A 25,605-nucleotide genomic window follows, 5' to 3' on the forward strand; every position below is an offset into this window, starting at 1 on the left:
TGATCAATTTTCATTCAAAAACGAAACAAAAAATTAAAAAGAAGTCTTAACTTTTTACATACATCCTCAAAACATTTAAAAAAATCCTTGAAAATAGCTCATTATTCTTTCTCAAATCTTTTCCATCAAAATAAAGACTCCGAAATTTGATTAAGATGCCGTAAATCCATTTTTTTGGATGCAAATAGTGGTTTCGAATGGTTAGAGCAGTTATGACATTTCAATAGTAAGAGATGCATCGAGTGTGCTTCAGGGAGAATTAAAAGCTTTACTAAAGACTATTAAGGGAAGCCCTAAAACTTATGGATTAATTAGAAAGAAATCCCTATGCCAGGGTCTTTTAAGTAATTTTTCCTTGTTTAAAACGTTTGCCGGTTTACAGAGATTGACTCGCACGAGACATTTGGAAGAGTCAACTCGGTGTCCTTAGTTGTGGAGCTGAAAATGGATGGAAGTTGGAAAAGCCTTCAGACCAGACCAGAAAACTTATAAAACGGTGAAACCAAACGTTTCTCTTTCTCTCTCACATGAGGTGCTTTTGTTGCAGAGCAGAAATTCCTAAACCCTAAACTCAAACCAAAAAGGTGGAAACAGAGATGGAAATGGAGTTGGAGCCGAGGGTGAAGCCCTTGCCCTACAAAATCAAGGGCATGTCTCGTGAATCTCCCTCGCAGAAGTCACTTCATGTCCTCGACACAGACCTTCGCTCTCACTGGTCTACTGGAACTAATACCAAAGAATGGATCTTACTCGAGCTCGACGTAATTCTCTCTCTCTATCTTTAATATACCATTTGTTTTTGATCGATTTCTTCCGTTTCTGCTTCGAACTTCAGTTGTGCTTCAATTAAGTTAATGCCCCTTTGACTAAAATGGTTGAATTGAAGTATGTTTTGTATTTTGTGGTAGTTGTTAGCTCAAATTGTAGAATTTCATAAAAAATTGTGTCTTTGGGGGTGTTTTCACGATTCGAATGGATAAAATTATATGATTTGGCAGTGTGTTCGACACCAGTACACCGTTATAGAAAAACAGATGATCACACATGTCCGAGAAAAAAGAAAAAAAACAAAAAACGATGAACAAATAACTGCTGATCCCACACACCCATAACTAGTTGAAACTGGAGTGATTATCGTTGTTGATAGTAGCGTTTAGTGCTAGCATCCATCTGGCTGGAATAAATCTATCATGGAAGGAATGACATGACGTGTTGGTTGGGAATTGGGATGACATGGACTGAGCCGCCCGGCGCCGAGGAAGAAGCACAATCAAGAATGTCAATAAGTAGGAGGCGTCTCACGAGATCCCCGACAACAGTACTATCAAAGAACTGTTAACGATGTGGCAGTGAAAAAGTAAGGACTCATCATCTCCTGGTGACCTGAGCGATTTTGGAGTGCGAGCAACTGGATACACCAACCATGTCAGGGATCATGACGTGCTATAAGGTATGTGATAGGTAATGATAAAGAACTTATTAAGAAAAAATAGCAGGGAGGCTGCCCAAAACAAGCTTACAAAGCAGAAAAAACAAGAAATACATCAAGACAAAAAGCTCAAGCATCACATAAAAGGTCCCACTTAAACATGAAGTCTTCAAAAAAGGATATGCTAAATTCTTTAAAGATTATTTCACTTTATCCAAATTCCCCAACACATGGAAAACGAGGTTAGTCTTAGCTTTGTTTTAAAGTTGGCACCTAAACGCAATTCCTCTAAAAAAGAATCCCATTCATCTAAAAAAAGGGGATTCTTTTTTAGAGGAATTGCGTTTAGGTGCCAACTTTAAAACAAAGCTAAGACTAAAGGAGAAAAACACCAAGATATTTGGAATATCGATGGAAAGTGAGTCCATACCATCCTAAAGAAGGAAAATGAATCAGAAGATGACTGATTGTTCTCCACATGATTTACATAAATAGTTGAAGTTGACGGAGGTAACATCCCTTGTCATAATGATGTCAAGAGTCGGAATTTTCCCAAGAGAAGCTGCCCAAATGAAAAATGAAATCTTGGATAGATAAAGGAAAAGAATTGTGTTCGATAGGTCAAAAACTTATAAAAAAAGTTCATAGATAATTCTTTGTCCCTACTAACATCCCAATCCTAATTGTCCTCACTCATAAAAACAATTTGGATTTTAGAGGTTAGTATTATAGAGTTATGATTAATTCTTATTGTTGAAAGTTTTCCGTGAAGTGAGTAGTTTTAGCTAACTTATATTCTTATTTCTTCCCTGGCAATGAACAACAGTCCCTGATCAACAAATAATTGTATCTATGGTTGTTAGGAGATGGGAATTTTTTTGATGTAAGACTTATGATGATCATGAATGATAGTATGGTTTTAGCGTTCCATCTCTATTGCTTTAGGTGTTTGTGAGTGGCTGTTCTTACTATTGGCTTTTTGACTAAGGAAGATTTCTTAGTTTCCTATTGTATGAGCTTTTGTACATTCAACCACTTAAGCAATTGGATACTTAGTTACATTTTTGAGATATCTTTTCTCTGCAGGAACCTTGCCTACTATCACACATAAGGATTTATAATAAGTCTGTACTTGAATGGGAAATTGCAGTTGGCTTGCGTTACAAGGTTAGAGAATGGGATTGATTGACTTATAATGGAAGAATTTCATTTTCTTTTTAAATTATGAAAGATTAGCCTTGATTATAATTGCATTAATGCTTAGAAGTTAAGTTTGTTATTTTAGCTTTTATTATAACTAAATTAACGCTCATATGTTAATCTTGTAGTTGAAGATGATACACATTATTGCTAATATTATGGTATAGATGTATTCATTCACAAATTTCCATGTCAAACAATATTCAAGGTGCCAAATTCTTTTGATTCATAGTAGTTTTGTTTCTTTTGTTATGTTCTGGTGCTTTTCCATCCGTTTAAGTTTCTTTCCCCCACCGCTCCTCCTCTCTAAAAGAAATTGAACTATAATTTGTCAAAAGAGATGAATATTCTCCTTTAAGTCAAGCGCTTTAAATACACAGTTGTTCCTAGTATTGGAAATAATCTAGTTGTTATTTTAGTTCTAGTTGTTTTCTAGTAATAGTTTTTTTTATTTATTTTTATGAAGGGCAGTTTTGTCTTTTTACTCTTTTTATTATTATTATAAATTCCTTCCAAGATCTCAGATTGAGACTTGACTTGATTCTTCTCAAATTCTTCTTGGTATCAAAGCCAAGAAATTCTCCTTCCCCCCCTTCCTCCTCTCCTTCTTCTTCTCTTTATTCATTAAACCTAACTTAGAGCAGCCTTATTCGATTTTCTCCCCTTCAGGGGTCTTTTAATCTTCTTTTTCTTTTATCACATGTTGCGTTAACTTTTTCTACATTGTGTTTATACCCTATGTTAGGGTTTGTTCCTTTGACTATTTTTTTATTTTTTATTATTATAATAATAACAACAGTTGCTGTTCTGTTTTACTGTTTTTGGGGTGTGTGGCAGCGCTGGGAGTGTCGTCGAGAGGATCCACAGCCCTGCGACAACCCCTCTCTTTCAATCCTGCCTTGCGACAGCCCTGCCACAGCAGTTGCTGTTCCTTTTTTGCTGTTTTTGAGATGTGCGGCAGCACTGGGAGTGCTGTTGAGAGGTTCAATAGCCATGCGACAACCCTTCTCCTTCCGTCCTACCTTGCGACAGCACTAGGAGTGCTGTAGGGGAGACTCACAGCCCCCAGGCCCTTTACAGCTCTGCGACAGCACTTGGGGTGCTGTTGGGAGCTTTACAACTCTGTGACACCAATTTTTAGCAATCCTCTGTCAAGTGGGCATTAGGAGTGCTGTTGGGAGGATCAACAGCCCTGCAACAGTCCCTATTAGGCGTGTTTTTCATCTTGCTTCAGTTCTTTGAAGTGTTGGAAGACCTATGGCAACATCTTCACAACCCTGGAAGGCTTGCTATTGCGCTTAGGGTGCCTGTAAAGTTTTTCTTTTTTGGTCTTTCAACTTTCTTCGGATCTCCCTTCAAACCAAAACAATGTCTTCAGAATAAGGAATTACAACTTTTGCTATAGCCTTTGGGCCTAACTTTTCAGCCCAATGTATCACCACTACTCTTCTTGATGGTCGGAACTTTCAGTCCTGGTCCCGATCTGTGCGACTCTATCTAGGTAGTAGAGGAAAATCTGGATGGTTCTCTGGAATTGTTACTGAACCACCACGTACTGATCATAAATTTGAATCATGGGAGATCGACAACTGCACCATCCTTGGGTGGCTATTTAATTCCATGGAGCAGCGCATCTATATCATGTTCATGTATCATGAGACAGTTCCATCTTTATGGTCAACACTTACTCAGACATACGCACATGACAAGAATGAGTCAAAGATTTATGAGTTGAATCGAGACATTGCTCAGGTTACCCAAGGGACTCAGAGTATCGTTTATTACTTTGGATTCATTCAGTCACGTTGGGAGGAACTTTCTCATTATGAGTTTATGGTTGAGTTGTCTTCAGAGGTAATCGGTTATGTGGTTAAGAGGATTGCTCGACATCAAGCCTACTAGTTTCTTATGGGTCTACGTCTAGAGTTTGTGGCATTTCAAATACAGATCCTCAACACCACTCCTTTACCTTTTTTATTGGAGATATTTGCGGCTATTAACAGTGATGAACGTCGTCGTCGTATTGCTCCTCCTCAGATTTAGGTCCTTGGTATTTTTTCTATTTCAGGTACAGATCAGATGGCCTTAGCTGCAAACACGAGTTTCTTCGACTTTCGTATCCCTGGAACAGGGAATCGTGGTCATGGTAAAGGGAGTGGCCTTATATGCAGTTACTATGGGAAGAACAGCCATGAGAAGGCTCGTTGCTTTCAATTCTATCCTCATCTAATACCTTGATCTTACTCCTCTTTGTCTTTGGGACAAACTGCTCCTTGTGCTACTATAGTGGAGTCATCTATTCCTCTTACTGATCCTCCTTCTTCACTTGACACGATTGACTTACAACAACTACAAACTCAGATTGCCACTATTGTCCGGGATCAGCTTCATGTTCACAATCACCCCTCTTTGACTGTAGTCTCTGTTACTATGCCTCTAGGTACATTTACTACTTTCCATGTCATTTAGTTTGACTCTGTTCCTTTGAAATGGGTTATTGATTATGGTGCCTCTAATCACATGACCGATGAGTCTAGTCATGTTACTTTTATTTTTCTCATCGCTCATAAGGAGGTTCACTTTGCTGATGGATCCCTTACACCTATCCACACTTAGGGTATCATCCCTTTATCCTTTGAGATTTCACTAGATTCTGTGCTTTATGTCCTTCACCTATCTCTCAATCTTTTGTCTGTGAGTAGTATTACTAAATCGCTAAATTGCTCAGTTACTTTTTTTCCTACTCATTATATTTTTCTGGATCTGACTTCGATGAAGATTTTTGGCAAGGAGTATGAGAGGGATGGGTTGTACTTGTTTGGATCTCAGCCTATTGTTGCTCTGGCTTATGTGCTTTCTTCCTTTGGGAATCACACGTTTTCATCTTAGACTCTAGACTTATAGCATGGTCGCTTAGGATATGCCAATTTTCAAGACTTATGTTTTTTGTTTCCTTTTTTAAAAACTGCTTAAAGTGGCCATAAATTTCAGTGCTTTGTGTGTGAACTTTCTAAACATATACGTATTTTTTATATTCCTCGTATACATCGATTTAATGCAATGCTTGATTTAATTCATTTTGATGTTTGGGAGTCTTCCCCCGTTACTGCTATTAATGGTCATAGATATTATGTTACGTTTATTAATGACTATTCTCGTTGTACTTGGGTTTATTTGATGCGTTCTCGCTCTGAGGTGCTTCCTATCCTTGTCAATGTTCTTAAAATGATTTAGACTTAGTACAATATTATTGTTAAATTTGTTAAGTCCGATAATGGAGGGAAATTTATATATCTGATGGGATTCCCTTCCATCTTCATGGGCATGGTATGCTTTATCAGTTGACTTATCCTTATACTTCTGAGCAGAATGGGGTGGCGGAACGTAAAAACTGCTATCTCATGAACGTTGTTCGATGTTTTCTTTGAGGGATGCAAGTTCTTAAGGCATATTAGAATATGACAGTCCTTATTGCGACTTTTCTTATTAAACGTGTCCCCAGTCACACCTTAGAGAGACAAGTGCCCCTTCATGTCCTTCAATCTTCCCATTACATCTCGAGTCTTTGGGTGTACGTACTTTGTTTAGGACAAAATTCCCAATCGCATGAAATTGGATGACAAAGTTATTTAGTGCGTTTTCTTGGGTTACTCTCTTCTCCCGTCTTTTCTTCATCATCACCAACGCTCAAGGTCTACACTTGTCATTCTCGCCCTTGCCCTCTTCAACCTTTGCCAACCTTCTCATTGGATTCAGGTATATCCCCTTCTACTTTTACACATATACCTGTCCTTACCCCTTCTGTTTCTGATACTCACTTGCATATTGCCCTTCATATAGGTAAGCAGGGGTGTGTGACTGATCACCTTATTGGCTAGTTTGTTTCTTATCAGGGTCTTTCTTTCTCTTATTAGGCCTACCTTTCAGCCACTGATTTTATCCGCATTGTTCGGTCCATATTAGAAGCTTTGCGAGACCCTCAGTGGATTAGAGCTATGACGGCTAAGATGGATGTTGTGCAGAAAAATAATACCTTGGAGATTGTCACCCTTCCATCTGGGGAGTGGACTGTTGGTTGTAAATGGGTATTTACTGTGAAATATCTCGTCGATGGGACTGTTGATCGGTATAAGGCACGTCTCGTTGCCAAAGGGTTTACACAGACTTCTGAAAAAGATTTTAGTGCCATGTTTACTCCAATTGCCAAACTTTCCACTGTTTGACTTCTTATCTCTTTAGCTGCATGTCATTCCTAGCCTATTCACCAACTTGATGTGAAAAATACCTTTCTAAATGGTGATTTGACTAAGGTTATTTATATAGATTCCCCTCCTGGATTTCGTCATCAGGGGGAGTATTCTGGGAATGTATGTCATTTTTTTAAATCTTTGTATGGCTTGAAACAGTTCTAGCGAGCCTAGTTTTAGCGTTTTTTCTGAGGTTATTTTATCGATGGAGTTTTCTAGATGCCGCGTAGATCATACTTGTTTTATTTGTCTAGGAGTGGATGGTCGTTGTACCATTGTCTTGGTTTATGTGGATGATATTATTATGACTGGTGATGATGCACATCGGATTGATAGAATTAAGATATTATTGGGTCGTGTTTTTGAGGTTAAGGACTTGGGTCCACTCAAGTACTTATTGGGGATAGAAGTGATTCACTCTCGTCGTGGTATTTCGCTATCTCAGTGTAAATACACATTTGATTTTCTTCAAGACACTGGGATGCTTAGTTGTTTTCCTGTTTCGTCCCCTATGAATCAGTATTATCGTCTTTAAACTGATTTTGATGATCTTTTATCGGATCCTTCTTCTTATCAGAGACTTGTAGGTCATCTGATTTATTTGCTTAACACTAGATCGGAATTATCCTTTGCGGTTAGTGTGGTTAGTCAGTTCATGCATACTCCGCGTGCTTATCATCTTTTTTCTGTTTATCGTATACTTCGCTACTTGAAATCGCGTTCTAGTCTTGGCCTTTTCTATTCTTCCATTGCTCAGCCGCATCTGTCTTGTTTTACAGATGTTGATTATGCTAGTTCTCTCACAAAATGTGGTTTCTGTACTTTTTATGGTGATAACCTTATCTCATGGAAGAGTAAGAAACATAATGTGGTTTCTCGTTCTTCTGTAGAAGTTGAGTATCGTGCTGTAGCCCTTGGCACATGTTAGTTACTTTGGCTTTCATCTTTGCTGACAAAGTTGGGGTTTCCTGTTTCTCACTCTTCTACTTTGTTCTGTGACAACAAGTCTGCTATCATACTTGTTTCTGATTTAGTTCTTCACGAAAGAACTAAGCATATTGAAGTTGATATTCACTTTCTCAGGGAGAAAGTTTGATTTGGTGATCTTTAAACAGTCTTCGTACCTACTTCAGATCAGCTTACCGACATGCTTACAAAGTCTGTTGGTCATTCTATCAGTAATTCTCATATGGTCAAACTGGGTTTAGTTGATACATTTTCTTCAGTTTGAGGGGGAGTATTGGAAATAATTTAGTTGTTATTTTAGTTTTAATTGTTTTCTAGTAATAGTTTTTTTATTTATTTTTATGTAAGGGTAGTTTTATCTTTTTATTCTTTTTATTATTATTATAAATTCCTGCCAAGATCTCAGATTGAGACCCGACTTGATTCTTCTCAAATTCTTCTCCTAGAAGCAATACAAGCTTAGTCTTTTCAAAAAGTAATGGGCCTCCAAAGGTGTGAAATGGTTTATCTTCATTTTAATAAATCTCTCTGTTAATTATGCCATAATATTATCCTTTCCTTTTTCTACTTGAAGGCATACTAAACATTGGTGTTACTCTAGTATTTAATGGCCCCACTGGCCCTGATTACTTTTGTTCTTCATTTGAAGCTATCTCTTTGTGAAATGAATATATGGTTTGGTGGCATGCTCATGTTGGAATTTCTCTCTGTCATATTTCCTAGTGAATGCTTTGTTTTGCAGCCTGAGGCATTTGTAAAAGTTCGTCCCCGCTGTGAAGCACCTCGACGTGACATGATGTACCCTACAAACTACTCTCCATGCCGCTATGTGCGAATATCTTGTTTGCGGGGAAATCCTATAGCTATATTTTTCATTCAGGTGATATTCTGGAATATATTACATTTATTTTGGTTTTTGAAGAAGTGATTTCATTTCACCTAAAGAAATTTTGTTGGGTTAGTTTTGGTTTTGTATTACTATAGATGCGTATTTGTGATTATTTATTGTAAGGCATATACTGATTATGAAGGGATTAGGAATTTATTGCATTGATTGTAAGTTCCTCTGATATTTTGTTTGAGGGAAACACATTGTTTTATCAGTATAATCACTTGTTAGCAATTAATTCCTCGTGTCTTCGCCATGATTCTGGCTCACTCCGTAGTTATCCAAAGTCATGATATCCCTCCCTTCTAAAAATCCACCTCTTTTTCTGGAAGCATCTCAGATAACACAATGTTTTTCAGAAGCAGCTCCAAAGCAAAGGAGAATGGATGAACAAGTGATAAACTATCTCTTTCGTATTTCCGCACATGAACCAAGAGGTTAGATATTCTAGCGGTTGGCTATATAATGGTAAAACTTCGTATGCTTATTTGGCATTTAAGCCTTTTAAGTCTGGACTGAGTTATCTACTCTATATGCACAAGCTTTCCATCCTTCATCAATCAAGATTTCTAAATCCCCCTTTATCCCCTTATTATCCCACAAAAACTATGAACCTTGTCTCTTTCCCACACGGAGAATCTATTCCTTTTATTCTCTAAGGAAAAGATCATTGTCAATGGTTCAACATTGAAATGTGGGTTTCTCTTTGCACTTCTGTCAATTATCTATTGTGTGGAGTTCAAACCTCTTCAAAAGAATAAGAATCATAGTGCATACGAGTGATGGAACCTGTGTTGCTTTGATCTGTTTATTGAGTTTAAGGACCAATATGGGGGAGGGAGATTGCCTTGTAATGGGGTAAATGGCTGACGACATGTGAAACTCCTTGGAGAGAAGCAAGTGGGATGTCTGTTCTTTACTCCTATAGCAAATGAAATCCAAATGTTTATGCATAAAACAAACTGGAATTTCAAATACCCATGCTGCTTTTGGAAGGGCATGTTCAACTCCCTCTTTGGGTGGGTAAGCTAGGTTGATCTGTGCCATATGATTGCAGTTCGGTACTGGCTTGATCCCTTTAAATGATGTCCTTGTGAACTGGGTTGCATTATGTTGATAAATAAAGATATTGTTAAAAGGGATAGAAAAGAATGAGGAAACATTTTTCTTTGAAATAGCACAATTGCACCATTTTTGTGCAACAGGTGATCTTCTTAGCTGTCACAATGTGAAATATGACTTGGCAATTATCAGTCAAGCCTCCACTATGATCAGTTATACTGTTAATTGCTTAAGCGCCATTTTGTGCCCTATTGACCCATGATATCATGCTAAGAATAGAGTCATGACAGTATTAGCCATGTCTTTGCTTTCAATGATTTTTTATATTCTTGGGACATTAAGGATCTGCTTGAGTTACCTCCAGGGGGTTGGGTCAGTGGTAAAACTAGCTACAGGGGTTTGCTCCCTTTGGTCCTGTGTTCAAAACTGGGTGGCCTCTTGATTTACCCTTTTGGGAAACTCCCGCGGGGTTGTGGTGTGCAACCATGTGGACTAGCCCCTCCCCAAACGGGATGTGGGATATCCTATGTTATCAAAAAAGGATCTGCTTTAGTTTTCATAATTTGTGCTGTGGCTGCAATAAACTAGTTGGGCAACTTGACCAACTGTATCATGCCTTCCTGAGAAATAAACCGGAAAAAGGGTTTTGTGTTCTTGAACTCCTTGCAATAAGTTTCTCGAGGTTTATTTTCAAATCTGCATTAAGACACTTTTACCATTTTACCCTTTGCTTCAGTTAATCGGAGTTTCGGTAATTGGTCTGGAGCCAGAGTTTCAACCAGTTGTTAATTACCTCCTGCCACACATCATTGCACATAAACAAGAGGCTCATAGTATGCATCTTCAGGTGGTTTATAGCGTTTCTGTTATTTAAATTTTATTTTGTTTTGTAAGTATCTTATTTGTTATTATCATAGATGTGAGTTTTATGTTTGTAGTTGCTTCAAGACATGACAAACCGGTTGGTTGTATTCCTTCCCCAACTTGAGGTATACGTGTGTTATGATCTTCATTTAGTAGTCCTAGAGTGGAGCCAACAGTCTAGTGGTCTCATTCTTTCCTACACGTTGAATATGATATATTGTCATTGCACAGGCAGATCTGACCAATTTTCCAGAAGCAGCAGAATCGAGCACCCGTTTTCTTGCTATGCTTGCTGGCCCATTATATCCAATTCTTCGCATTGTCAATGAAAGGTCAGTTTTTCCCTTAATCCTGTTGATTACTTTTTCATGCATGCCCACTCACCATTCAGGATTTTGCAGTACTTAGTTCTTTAATCCAAATGCTGGTCTTTGCTTTCCAGGCCATTGCATATTGTATAACCATATATCAGATGCATTCTACCCAGTCGGTTACCCCTCATGCTATTCTAGGAGAGAACTTTTTTCCTTCTGTTTTGATAGAGATGTCAGTGTGAAGGTGTGGTTTAGATCGTAGGTCTGTGTAGTACCACACAAACTTTACCACCTCACCAAGGTACCTGCCTTCCACTCAAGGAAAGAACTTTGGAGATCCTTGTGCACCCTTAAACCCTTTGCATTTTGTCCCTTCCAGTCTCATACCTAACCTCAGACTCTAATTTTTGTAATTCAATGATTGCTTTCTTTTTTGTTGTAGCCAAACAAATAGTCCCTCCTCAAAGGCTTTCAACGACAATTTCTAAGCTTATTATATCTATGTTAATTCTTGTCATTCTAATAATGTTAGTTCCCACGCAATTTAAATGTCTTATTGCCACTCTATTGGTCTGATGAAAGAAGTCTTCGAGTTCAAAACTTCCCCCTCATTTCTTGTTAACTCCATCTTCTTTTCTTCATTTTCTTCCCGTGTTTTCTTTCTTTCTTTCTAAGAAATCACTCTTCCTTTGTCTCCTCTTGATGTAGGGGAAGATGGTGTCCTGTAAGAGAAATAGACTACTTAGATACAAAACTAGAAAAACTTGCTATAAGATTGAAATAGTCTTTTGAAGTGACTGAATCAAGAGATACCCCCAAAGTCTCTCAGCAAGTAAACCCTCACGGAACACCAAGGCTAATTAATGTTAGCAATGCTTTAAAAGCTATAGAAATATTATTAACCAATTTTAGTCTCTTACGTGTTCTAATAATCAGTGTTTTCAGTGGCGCTTGAGGCATAAGCCTTGAGGCGCACCAAAAGGGTTCCGAGGCGTTAGGGTGAGGCAACCAAACATCCAAGGCGTGGTTGAGGCTTATAAAAGGCGTACGCCCTCAACTAAGGCGCAAGTATTTTTGCTGAGGCATAAGCCTCAGTTGTAAATCAATTTTTTTATTTTTAAATTTACTTTGAATTTCATTCAAGTATTTTTAAACACTTATACTTTCAATACCACTAAACAAGTTGTTATAGATGTTGTAGAAAATGATACCACATGATCAAATCAAGAAGAAGATGATATGGATTATGGATGTTGTAGAAGCATTTTATATTGTAGAAGATTGAAAGTGATTGGGCCTTGAGATTATTTTTTAGTGGGGACGTGAACTTTTTAATTTATTTATTATAATGGTGGACCGTGGACATGCTTAGTATTGAGTATTGGCTATTGACTCTAAATTATAAGGGATTGGAAATTGAATTTAAGTATGGGGATTGGAACTTGAAATTTTAAAATTAGAAATCTATATTGGTTATCTTATTATTATTGTTTTATTTTTAATTTAAATTATTTATATATTTTATACTATTTATTTTAAAAAAAAATTCAAGGGCATGAGGCTTACGCCTCACGCCTCGAGGCACTGGAGATCCCAACACCTCGCCTCACGCCTTAGCGTCTAAAAACATTGCTAATAATAATCATTCCTAAGATAGTGATATGAACCCAAATCTTCCAAAATATGACCATGGTGCTAGACCAGGGGTGTTATGATAGATCAAAACTGCGATAGGCAAATTGTTTGACTTGTCAAAAGAAATTTAGTTTTTAAATATTGAACGTAATCGTTCAATATTTCTCTTCTATTTATTTATTTTTGATCACATGTTCTTTATCTATTGGTTTGATCTAGAAAAGCTGGATGTAAAGTAAAGGTAGATGCACAAGTTTTTCTTGTTTCCTCCTTATGAAACCTAGGATGTAATAGTATGTTTTGTAGGGAGGGTGCGATCATACCAATGCACTATCAATAACAAAAGATTAAAAAAAAACATGTTTTGTAGGAAGGTTTAAAAAATCTTCTCAAGGAAATGTTTTGATTGGTAGAAAAAATCAAGTTTGTCTCAACTGAATCATTCTTAGACATTTTTGAACTACTGGAAGTTTACCTTTCGATGTTTCATTGTAGTCTTGACCAAAATCGGAATGTCTTAGCTAAAATATTCTGATATGGTACGAAACTTTAAACCATGGTAGTAGGAGGCTGATCCATTTAACCAATCAGTTTCTTTTTCTAGTTCAAAATATTAACTTTTAAATGTTAATACATATTAAAAGATAAAATCAATTATTCAGGCTAGGAGATTGAGTACACTATGATTAAAGGAAAACAAGGATTTAGATATAACTAATTATTTTGACACGAACTGAACCTCGACAACCATTAGCCCAACAAAGCTGAATTCATGGTTCTTAGCCTACGAAAACCTAAGCTTGTTTCTTAGGAGAACAAATTAGATTCTATGGAACTTCTGCCTTCCACCCTTACCATTCCAGAGGAAATCACGAAATTGTTTAGGTAAAATTACTAAAATAGGGTTAAATATTTTAATATTTACAAAAAAGAATCTATTTTTTCAAAAATTACCAAAAACGAATTAAGTCGTTCGACAGTCCGCGTTTTAGTAACTCGTTGGATTGTCCAGCGTTTTAATGTGTTAAAATAAATTGTTTTACCCAAAATGCCCTCCAAATGCTTAAAACGATGGACTGTTCAGCGTTTTAATAGCTTGTTTTAACACCCCAACAATTTAGGCTCCATTTAAAACGTTGGACGGTCCAGCGAGTTACTAAAACGCTGGACTGTCCAATGACTTAATTTGTTTTTGGTAATTTAAAAAAAAATAGTAACTTTTTTTCTAAATATTAAAATATTTAACCCTCGTTTAGTAATTTTCCCAATTGTTTATCAAGCTGCGATTCCACAGCATAGTAAATAATGAAAGGAAGTAATCCGGAATGCTCTCAAGTCGCAAAGGCACTTTTGATTAAGGTCATCTTTCACTCTTTAGAAAGATACCTCGATTTCTGGGATTCTAAATGCCTTCCTACTCTTTCAAATACTGGGTCCCACATGGCTTGTCTATTGTAAGCTGCTCTAAAGGATATAGGAGAATGAGAACGAACTGACTTGAAAACCGAGGGATTCAACAAGGTTGTGGACCAAACCAACACTGAAGACCTTACACTTATGGGGAAAATTAGTTGTCTAGCTAGCCACTACCTCAAAACAATAGAGAACCGCTTAAAAACCTCAACTGATCATGAACGTATCAAGAAATACTAGAGTATCAACTATGAGATGCAAGTAGGAAATCATTGGACTACCTTTTTTCGATGAGTAAAAAATATATTTATTGAGAGGGGGTGGTAAAGAAGACCTAAAACCCCCAAAAAAGAACTACAAAAGCAAACAAAAACGGAAGAAAAACTAAAGAATTCCCAAGTGATTACAAACATATCCGACCTCGCCAAGTCTTCAAAAAAGACCCCTTTTGCTTCAATAAACACCGAACCCCAATGAAACAAAAGGCCCATAATATCGATAATTAGCTCATCATTTTCTTGTTATGTGTTTTCAAACAATCTAGTGTTTCTCTCACTCCAAAGTCCCCAACATATGGAAAAATGGGTAAGATTCCACAACTTCCTCTTAAAAGCTTTTAAGCCCACTCCCCATTGGGACCAACTTTCAAACACATTTCAAAGTATCCTCGGAAGGCAACCATAAACTCCGAACAAGCTAAAGAAATGAGACCAAATTGTGGAGGAAGTTGAGCAATGGAGAAGAATGTCACTCACAAATTCTCCATTGGATTTGCACAGACAACATAAATTAACTGACGCAATACCCCTCTTCATCACATTATCCAAGTTAAGCAACTTCCCTTGGACTCCCACACAAATGAAGAAAGCCACCTTTGAAGGAACTTGAGACCCCCAAACCCCTTTGAAAGGGAAATCACTATAGGGGTTAGACAAAGCAAGGTAGAAAGAACGAACTGAGAAACAACCCTTCTTTTTAAATCTCCAGACGGATCAAGGACTCCCAAAATGCCAGAGATTTCCTCCAATGCCCAGTCATTTAGAGATCTTCTTAAGCCCAAATCCCAACTTGGCCCCTCTAATGGAATGGGCAAAGAAATCAACAACAATACCCTCTTTCTTCAACGAAATGGAGTACAAATTGGGAAACTGGTCCTTAAGGCTTAAGGAACCACACCAAACATCCTCTTACTGAACCAAAGAACCTCTCCCAATTGTGAAGGAAATGTTGCCTTGGAAGAAAGGAAGGGCGCGTTGGATACCTTTCCAAATTCCGCAATCATACGACACACTCACCCTACCACTCTTGCGGCCAAGACCCTTTTCACCAAACTTTTCCGCAATCACCTTTCTTCATAAGCTTTGTCTCTCACCCGAATCTCCACAACTTCTTCCCAAGGCCAAAAAGCGCCTTATTCATAAATCTCAAATTTTGAATCTATAAACCTCAATTTTTTTGGGCGACAATTGCATTTCCAACTTACCAAGTGAAATTTTCTTTTACCCTCCTTGTCATGTCACAAGAAGTCCCTAAACATCTTGTTTTGTTTTGCCTCCACAATGGCCGGGATGGAGAATAAGGATAAGAAGTAAACCGGAATACTCGAAAGCATACTCTTAATCAAGTAGTCTCCCATATGTTGGGAAAGTGGTGACCTGAATTTATCTTATTGGTGCAACATATGGAAATGAATTTAAAGAGTTTTACTACAGTTTCATATGATGATTATTTTTAGGGTGGGTAGAGGAAACAAGGTTCGGTTTTGGGAGGATAGGTGGTGCGGTGTATTACCCCTATTTGTACAATTCCCATTATTGTATGCATCATCAATGAAAAAGAACTTAACAGTGGAATCACTTATAAAGAATAATGGTGGGAGTGACATTTCATGGGATATGAGCTTTAGAAGAGATTTCAATTATTGGGTAATTCATAATTTAGCCAACCTAATCAATCAGCTTGTAACCATTCCTATTGGGCCAACAAAGGAAGATAGACAGGAGTGGATGGGTAATCAGGAGAGATGTTTCTCTATGAGATCCTCCTATTCTTCGATAATGTCTCAAAACTATTTAATTTTCTGAGCCTCAGCCATCTGGGCCTCAAAATACCATTGAAGGTATCTTTTTTCATTTGGCTACGTGCATTAAATAAAGTTTCTGGCCGTAGACAATTTAATCAATTGGGGATGGTTCTGGATGTGTTAGGGTGGTTTTTTTTGTGGTGTAAGTTATTTGTTGAGTTTAAAGGTGTTCTTTTTGAGGAGTTTGTATTTAAATGGGATCTCATGAATTCAGTCTAAGTATAGCTTCATCTTATGCTATTGTAATCTGGGCTGGTCATTATTCTAATAAATCTTGTACTTATCGGAAAAAAAAGTCCTTAGTCACCAGCATCAAATCATCCTTGATAGCTTGGATGATGATGATTATCTATTATTAAGATCTTGATGTTGTACTGACTGAATGATAATTTTAGATCCATGGAATATGCACTTGATGGAATGATAATTCAGGGATAACCATCAGATGCATATTCTGTGATGATCATCTTTAGTATCTTTTATATTTGGTTTCTAACAAATGTTCATATATTGAAATTATAGAGAAACTGCAAGGGCCATGAGCAGCTTTTCTGACTCAGATGCTTTAAGGAGCACCCAGGCTTCAACTTTAACAGTTTCCTCTAATTTTGAGGTATCTACTCTTCCTATTTTCACTTTATTTTTTTTGTCATTGCTTATCGGTTATGTCTTACCTTTTGAGTTTTGATGTGTTATGTATAGATCCTTAGATACCCTACTCATATGCACACTCTAGTGCGTCCATGCAGTAATGGGGTATTACTGTTTTATTTTGGATGTTGCTTGTTGAATATCTCAGAATCCCAGAATTTACTGAAAATATAAATTATTGCAGTTTTTTTCTTTTTAAATATAATAATTGAGATCATTTCACTTTTAATGATTGGATTCTTCATTGGTAAATTTAGCTGCACCATGTGTAAGGTAAATTTGGAAGCATTTTGTTTAGTTTTATATGGTACATTGATGTGACCTTTTAAAATGTTTAGCTTACTCAATCGTGATTTTGAATGGTACCATCATGGAAATCCTATTCAAACTAGGGCTTCAAATCAAGGTTTGTTGGTCCAACTGATCTCTTTGATAGAAATATATTTATGAATGCACTTTGTTTTGATAGTTACATTTTATTAATTATAATAAAAGGGAGGTCGAGGTGACCAGCCCGAAGTACAAAAAACAATTAAGATATAGCCAAACTACAAACCCTTTCCCAGGGGTGGAGTTTTAAGGAATTTGCCCATTTGGGGGCAATTAAGAAGGAAAAAGTTTTTTGTGGGGGCAACTAAGAGGGTATATATATATATATATATATATTTTTTTTTGGGGGGGGGGGGGGGGAATATAAGTTGCAATAGCTCATAACCTTCTTGATTTTTAAGATTCTTGCAAAGGCAAGTGCCCCCAGTGTAAATCCGCCCCTTCCCTTTCCCATCTTACAATAAAATCTTCAAAGTCTCTTAAATATTTTGAACACTTCGCACCAAAAAAAGAGAGGCCCAAAATAGATAAAATACTATCTTGAGTAGAAAGCTCTTTCTCTTAAAAAATACTTTTAATCCTCTCTTTCCATATTTATAGCAAATGGCAAAAGGCAAAAGGGTCCACAAGATTTGTTTAGAAGTAGAAAAAAAAGTCCAAGGCAACCAAGACTCAAAAGTGCGTTCGCACTGAAGATAGAAAATAGCCCACCAAATTGAAAAGGCCAATGAAATGAAACCACACTTGATTGTTCTATTAAGATGAACCACTCAATCCAGCAGTGTTTGATTCGCAATGAGTCCAGTCCTACTTGGGATTTGGAGTTTAGGAGAAATTTTAATGATTGGGAGCTAACTGAGGTTACATCTTTCCTTGATCTCCTGCATACGTTTCATTTTAACGAAAGCGAACAAGATAGGTGGGAATAGACAAGGGCTAAGGATTTGAGATTCTCTGTTAGGTCATTCTATAAGTGGCTCACTCCTTCTACAGAGCGATCAATCTCGTGATCCATCATTTGGTCCAAGTCAGTTCCCTCTAAAATCTCTTTTTTTGTTTGGTTGGCCTTCCTCGGGAGGATTCTTACGATGGATAATTTGATTACTCGGGGTTGGATCAACCCCAATTGTTGTCCCCTTTGTATGGGGGAAGGGGAGTCTGTTGATCATATTTTAATTCTGCTCATTAGCTTATAAAATTTGGTCAACTTTCCTTAGTTTATTCCGTATTCATTGGGTTTTTCCTCGTAAGTTCTCCTCGTTGGTAAAAGAGTGGACTAGTAATGCTTTTCGCACCAGAAAACGTCTCATGTGGATTATGCTACCCTCGGCTATTGCTTGGGGGATTTGGAACGAGAGAAATAACAGGGTGTTCAACAGTAAGGTTACAAGCTATCATGCAGGGTTCTTGGAGATCTTGGGCTTTTTATACCTTTGGTCAAATCAGAACATAGAGTTCGCAAGGATTAAATTTGATGACTTTGTTTTTAGATGTAAGTCTTTATGTAACCATTGATGGTGTAATTTTCCTTTTCTTTTCTTTGTGAGACTTTCTCGGCCTCCTTGTGCTTTGCTATTTCTCTTTATTCAATATATTACACTTATCAAAAAAAGAAAAAGAAACCACACCTAATGAGTTAACAGGTGGTGTATAAGTATGTGATCGGCTGACTCATCATTTCACTTGCACAAAACGCAGTAGTTTGCCACTTTCATACCTCTAATAATTATCTGATCCAGCATGGGTAACCTTCCTAACAGGTTGCAGCCCAAATGAAAAATCGAGACTTTAAATGGCACTTTGACAACCCAAATTAGGGCTGCAACTTGGGCGGGCAAAACCCAAACCCGATGGGTTGAACCTGAGCTTGGGTCATGTCTGGGCATAGTTAGCTTGGGCTATGGGTTTGGGGAACAAAAAAAAAATGCCTAACTCAAATCAGGTTGGGTGCGGGCATAGGTATTGGCCAACTCGATTTACCCGAACCCGAACTTAATATGATTATAATTTAAAAATATTTCTTATGTTGGATTCTTTCACACTCATAATTCATATTTCAATATGTATGCTTTTGTTTATCCATATATCCAAATTAATGAGTGATTATTTTCATTAGATAAATAACATATTTATTATTAATGCTTTGTTTTAAGTGTATATATTGTCATACAATGATTATATTACAACTTTAAATATTTTTCTTTTCTTAAAAATTGTGATTATTAATAAAAATGATTATTTTAGTTAATCTTCTTATTTTTCTTCTCTCTTTAAATTAGCTTATAATTTTATGTATATAAACTTTTGAAACACATTTTTAAGAAAAATAATTGTAAATTTTAAGTTATTTTACATGCCACTTATCTTTATATAAACCCTTATCAGTACTAAATTACCTAGTATCAATTAGGAATGTATTAGCCCGACCAACCCGACTTAGGTAGGGTTCGGGTTGAGCGTTTCATGCCCGAGGTTAGGTCAGGTTGGGCAAGAGCGTGGGTTGGTGTTTGTCAAGTTTGGGTTAGGCGCGGGTTGATCTCCAACCCGACCCAACCCGCCTGAGTTGCAACCCTAACCCAAACAGAAGAAGCAGGGAAGCTATTAGCCTGGTGAGGGATTCCGCAAGGTACATAGAGCGCATTGAGAACCTCTCTTCCCTTGACCCTTCCCCAAGCGGCTGATTGCCCGAATCTTTAGAACACAGTCAAATCAATGGTTCCCAATGCAATTTCAATAACAGAAGATATGGCTCTGGATAAAATTAAATGGGGAAACAAGGTTCTTCATCTGACCCCAAATCTTTGAGTTAAGGCTTTAAAGATGATGGTGATTATTGTCTGTCCTGCTGAAGCAATGTTACATATAAAATTGAAGTTAAATTTATCCCAAGTTCTTTGGGAATCTAATAAGCAAATATAATCCTATTGACAATCGAATTGTAGTCCCATTTTATGTTGGATCCCAAAAATATTAAAGTGAGTGTGTTGCAATGGAGGACTTTCGCTTCCACTAGTTTAGGGTTCCAAACTGATAACAATGGGATTTTTTTGTAATCCTTTCAAGGATTACGAGGAGTTTTGGCCCACATAGTGAGATTTAATGGTGATGAGGTGCAAATTGAGTTAGGTTAAAATTGAGATTTAGTGAATAAATTCCAGCAGTAGTATTCTGATCTATCTAGATAAAGAAAATGTTCTTACAAGGCTAGGGATGATGAATTAGAGCAGAATTAGGTTTTGGGCTAACGGTTTATTGCTGGAAGGGTTTCTACTGGGATTTGATAGGATCTATGGGGTTCGCCTGGGTAGTAATAGGTCTTAGAATGGTTCAGTTGGGTTATACAGGGGATAAGGTAGGTTCGGCTAGGTTTTAAAGAGGTCGGGTAGATCTTGGGTTTAAATAGGTGCAACTAGGCTGTAGGGGGTTAGAAAGGATTGCCTTTGGTTTAGGTTGGTATAAATTAAATCGGCTAGGGTTTTGATGGTTAGAGGGTAGGTTTCAATAGGGTTTTAGGGTTCAGGGAAAGTTTTGGCCTTGTCTAGGTTTTTATTGTTTGTTTCATTAATTGCCAACTAAAAATTAAGAAGAAAAATTAGAAATTTACCTTGGAATCTCGCCATCCATTCTCTAACTCAAAAAATATAATATGACCAACTAACAAGTATTTAATTACAACTCCCTAACTATGTCGTAATATTAGATGAACCAATGGTTGGAAAATAAATCACAAATAGGTACCTAGCTGGAAATTAATGAAACAAACAACAAAAAAATCCAACCCTAAAATTTGGTCCAATAGGCCCTCCATGCTCCATAAAAGTAGCCCATTGCATCTACTGTAATGCCTATCTCTTGAAGAAAGTGTCTCAACCAGGTTAGCTCATAAGATGTGTGTGACATAGCTCTATACTCAACCTCCGCACTAGATCTAGCTGACAAGCGTATTGTAGGGTATTTGAAGGGTTCCCAGTCTGCATTCGTGTATTCTTCTATGCAAGTATGACCATTTGACTTGTATAACAAATCACGTCCTGAGAAACCCTTCAAATACCCTACAATACGCTTCAATGCTACCCAATGTGGTACTTTACGAGCTTCCATGAACTGACTAAGAATACTCACAACAAATGAAATGTTCGGCTTGGTAATGGTGAGGTAGTTCAACTTCCCAACAAGTTTCCTATAAGCTATATTTACCAGGATCATAAAAAAGATCTCCCTGATCAATAGTCAAATTCTGTTTTGGATCCATTGGAGAATCCACAGGTTTAGACCCAAGTAAATCAGTCTCATCTAATAAATATAGGGTATATTTTCTTTGTGAGAGATTAATACCACCAGTTGAATGTGCAACCTCAATACCAAGAAAGTATCTTAATTTACCAAAATCCTTGGTATGAAATTTTTGTTGTAAAAATGACTTTACTTTTCAATCCCAACTGCACTACTCCCTGTCAATACAATATTATCTACGTACATAACTAGAAGAACATACCCACTAGTGGAGTGGGAATGAAAAACGAAGTGGTCTATCTGATACCTCAACATCCCAAACTCAAGAATCGCATTGTTGAATTTTCCAAACCATGCTCGCGGGGACTGTTTCAAACCGTAAAGTGCTTTTTTGAGCTTACATACTTTACCAACCTCCCCTTGAGTAATAAACGCAGGTGGTTGCTCCATATATATATATATATATATATACCTCTTCCTACAAATCACCATGTAAAAAAACTTTCTTCACATCAAGTTGGTACAAGGGTCACCCAAACATAACAACTAAAGAGATAATAACACGAATGGAAGCAATCTTAAGTCACTGGGGAAAAAGTTTCCGTAGAATCAATTCCATACGTCTGTGTATAACTCTTTGGAACTAGTTTGACCTTCAATCTATCAATTATGCCATCAGGGTGGAACTTAACAACATAAACCCATCTACATCCTACCACCTCTTTCCAGGAGGAAGAGAGACGAGATTTCACATATCATTGCTATGAAGGACTGTCATTTCCTTTTTCATTACTGTCCTCCAACCTGGATGGAATAAGGCATCCTGAAGACACTTAGGAATAGAAATAGATGACATCTACGAAATAAAAACGGACAAAGAAGAAAATAGTGAAGCATATGACACAAAGTTAGCAATGGGATATTTAGTAACACAAGAACGAGTACCTTTACGCTGAGCAATTGGTGAGTTAGCTGGAAGTAGAGCTGGATTTGGTGAAGGAACTAGATTTGCAGACGAAGAAGATGTTGGCATTGTTGGTGTTGTAATAGTCCTCCTGTAGTACACTTTAAGAGGTGGAGCAGTAGGAATAGAAATGGGAATAAGCAATGTAATAGGAGTAATACCAATTTCATTAGAAGATGTCCTAGAAAAATATGGAACATACCCAAAGAGTGTGACATCCGCATATACAAAATGTTTACGCGAAGTAGGACTATAACATTTATAACCCTTCCGTGTATGGGAATAGCCAAGGAATGCACATTTTAAACTTTTTGGATCTTACTTATCTCGACCAGGTCCTAGAAAATGAACAAAACAAGAACATCCAAAGACACGTGGAGTAAGATAAAAAGACGGACTATCAGGAATTAATACCTTGTGTGAAGATTTACTCTTGAGAATAGGAGTAAGCACTCTATTGATAAGATAGCAAGTAGTGAGAGTTTTCATCTAGAACATTAAAGCACGGGCAACTTCTATTAGATATCAATTCTTGCATTCAACAATCCCATTTTGTTGAGGGGTATATACACAAGAAGACTGATGAATAATTCCATGGGAGTGAAGATATGTAACATAATGACCAAGAAAATACTCCTTGGCATTATCAAAATGCAAATAGGCATACCAAATTGAGTTTTTATTTCCATATGAAATTGTTTAAAAATTGTAAACAATTCTGAATGATCTTTCATTAAAAACAACTAAGTCATTCTTGAGAAATCATCCACAAAAGTAACAAAATACTTAAAATCAAGGTATGATGAAAGTCTTGCAGGTCCCGTCCCTACACATCAAAATGAACTAAACGAAAAGGTCTAGACACTCTACCATTTACACTAGGTGGAAAAGACACATGATGATGTTTACTTAACTAACACGCTTCACAATCAAATAAAGACTTACGACTCAAACTAAGAATTAAACTACGTAGAATCCAAGAAGATGGGTGATCGAGCCTGCAATGCCACTGAAAGCAGCTGAAAGATGAAGGGAATGTTGTATTAGCAGGAACATGATCTAGATAATATAGACCACCCACTTCACGCTTGCCACCAATCGTCTTCTTCGTCTCTAGATCTTGAAAAACACAATGGTTGGGGAAAAAGGTTACTAAGCATTGTAATTTCTTTGTCAGTTGACTAACATATAAAATACTAAAAGGAAATTTAGGGACATAGAAGATAAAAGACAAAGAAAGCTTAGGATGAGGTTGAGATGTACCCAACTCAACACCTTTAAAATATGAACCATCAACCAATTTAACATTTTGACAGATAGAGGAACGAAAAGAAGACAACAAACTAGAGTTACCTGTCATATGGTTTGATGCACCAGAGTCAATGATCCAAGGTTTAGATGTGGACAGTAAACAAGTGGATGCTATACCTGTTTGGGCTAAAGTAACAGTGAAGGAAGAAGGTTGAGTAGATCTAGCAATGATTTTTTCACACTATTCTCTAGAAAGAATAATGGACTCTTTTTCTACAAGTTGGTTAGAAGTAATAGAAATAAGTGTATGATTTGAATCTTCAATTGATGATGAAACCTGATAGGCAGAAGGTTTGCCATGTAAATCCCAGCAATAGTCTACTGTATGTCCATCAAGGCGACAATGAGTATACTTACGGCTTCCATGGCCTCCCCCTGAATCTCTACCACCACGACCACGGTTTGCACGATCTTCAAGAATCGTTAAAGTTGATTGATCACCACTAACATTGCTACTATCTGATATTGTGGCTCTCTTAAGTCGAGAGTTCTGCAAGAGATGGAAGATCTTGTCTACCAAGAATCTAAGATCTAACTGCCTCATACTCTGGTTGGAGAGAAAAGAGGAATCGATTGACGTCTATATCTTCCCTCTATTTTTGCATCATGCGGATATCACTAGTAATAGGTTGGTACTAATTAAGTTCTTCACGCATTCGCATCTTATAGGCAAAAATTTGCTCTATGTTATTGTTATCTTGCTGCAAGGAAAATACTCTTGTGTGAGCTCATAAATCCAGGTGATGTGATTTGATCCAGAATACATGTGTTTCACCCGTAACCATACATCCTTTGCAATGTCAAGGAACATAAAGTTTGCACTGATTTGTGGTCCCATACTTTTCCACAACCATGTCACAATTTGAGCATCTTCTTGTTCCCACACATTTATCACATTTGGATCTTTGGAAGTAGGCTTATTTGTCAGCAAGTGGTTGCATTTTCCCTTTGCCTTCAAAAACATTATACTGCTTTAGACCACTGAATGTAATTGCTTTAATTAAGTTTGATGGAAGTAGTCATCTGAAGCCCTACAAGATCTTGAGAAATCCCCATATTCATTTTCTGCTCTATCAATCAACCACGAGAATACGGCAAAATTGCTTTACAATTTTTTGGCGCTTCCCCCACAATTTTTTTCGAGGAACGTGAGCACGATTGGGGGGTTTTCAAATATTTTCGTGACTGATTTTCTATTGGCGAAAAATCTCCTCGTCACGAATTCCTTATAGCCAAGATCTACGGAAAACCTCCAAAAAACTAGAGAGAACTCTCTCAGTAAAATCGCACGACCCAAAAAATTGTAGAAAAATCTCTTGATGAAATCACATAGGCCATAAGAGATTGAGGAATTGATTTTAGGGCTAGAAAGAACTCAAACACACTACGAATACCTTTCACCACATGGAAGAACCACAAAACTTACCCGAAACAGTACCAATCATTAAAGAAAGACTTCTTAGATTCGCTCACATAAGGATCTATGCGCAACCACAATCGTACTTCCACGTGGAGGATTAAATACAAACTCTTCGTTAACCCTTAATCAGATCAAGAAGAATCTGATTTTCTTACGAGTCAACCGAGAAACAGAAAAAATAAGAAAATAAAATAATAAAGAATGATTCAAACTCTTAGGATGTGCTTTGATACCATGTAGATTAAGAGTTTGAGAAGGAGAATAGAAGAAGATATGGGAGAAATGTGGGAGGAGTCGAATTGACTCCAACCCTAGCCGGACAATGCAATATATATCGTAACTAAAATAACAAAAGAAAGAAAAGACAATACTACCCCTACTAATAATAACTTATTACTCCTAATAAAATGCAAATAAGATACTTCTTATTCTGTTGTGCATCGTTCCAATAGCTTAAATTTTATTGAAAGTTGAGCACCTTGTCTATCTTGAGTTTGGCATTGGCCTTCAATTTGAATTTGTTAGATTTTACCACCCAGTTGGTGGAGCAGTGGTTGGGCATCTTAGGTGTGCTCCCCCTGCCCATTATACCTG

The 25,605-nt window shown here is 37.1% G+C and overlaps 1 protein-coding gene across 7 annotated transcripts in view; it reads left to right on the top strand.

Moving 5' to 3' along the window:
- The first annotated feature begins 446 nt into the window (after positions 1–446).
- LOC147408414 (uncharacterized) overlaps positions 447–25,605 on the top strand; it is a 40,486-nt gene continuing 15,327 nt past the window's right edge. For 2 of the 7 annotated variants that reach the window (XM_086437410.1, XM_086437411.1), the window contains exons 1-7: positions 450–761; positions 2,516–2,596; positions 8,585–8,722; positions 10,530–10,640; positions 10,732–10,782; positions 10,889–10,989; positions 16,625–16,715. In XM_086437410.1, the coding sequence (XP_086293536.1) occupies positions 597–761; positions 2,516–2,596; positions 8,585–8,722; positions 10,530–10,640; positions 10,732–10,782; positions 10,889–10,989; positions 16,625–16,715 (738 nt within the window). In that variant the 5' untranslated portion in view covers positions 450–596. Of the gene's footprint in view, positions 762–2,515; positions 2,597–3,466; positions 8,335–8,584; positions 8,723–10,529; positions 10,641–10,710; positions 10,783–10,888; positions 10,990–16,624; positions 16,716–25,605 lie in introns of those variants that run through there. The other 5 variants (XM_086437412.1, XM_086437417.1, XM_086437415.1 and 2 more) reach the window with 5 other exon arrangements.

This window comes from Akebia trifoliata, chromosome 3 (assembly GCF_017979445.1).
Source record: "Akebia trifoliata isolate Shusen 1 chromosome 3, ASM1797944v1, whole genome shotgun sequence".
Lineage (NCBI taxonomy): Eukaryota > Viridiplantae > Streptophyta > Magnoliopsida > Ranunculales > Lardizabalaceae > Akebia > Akebia trifoliata.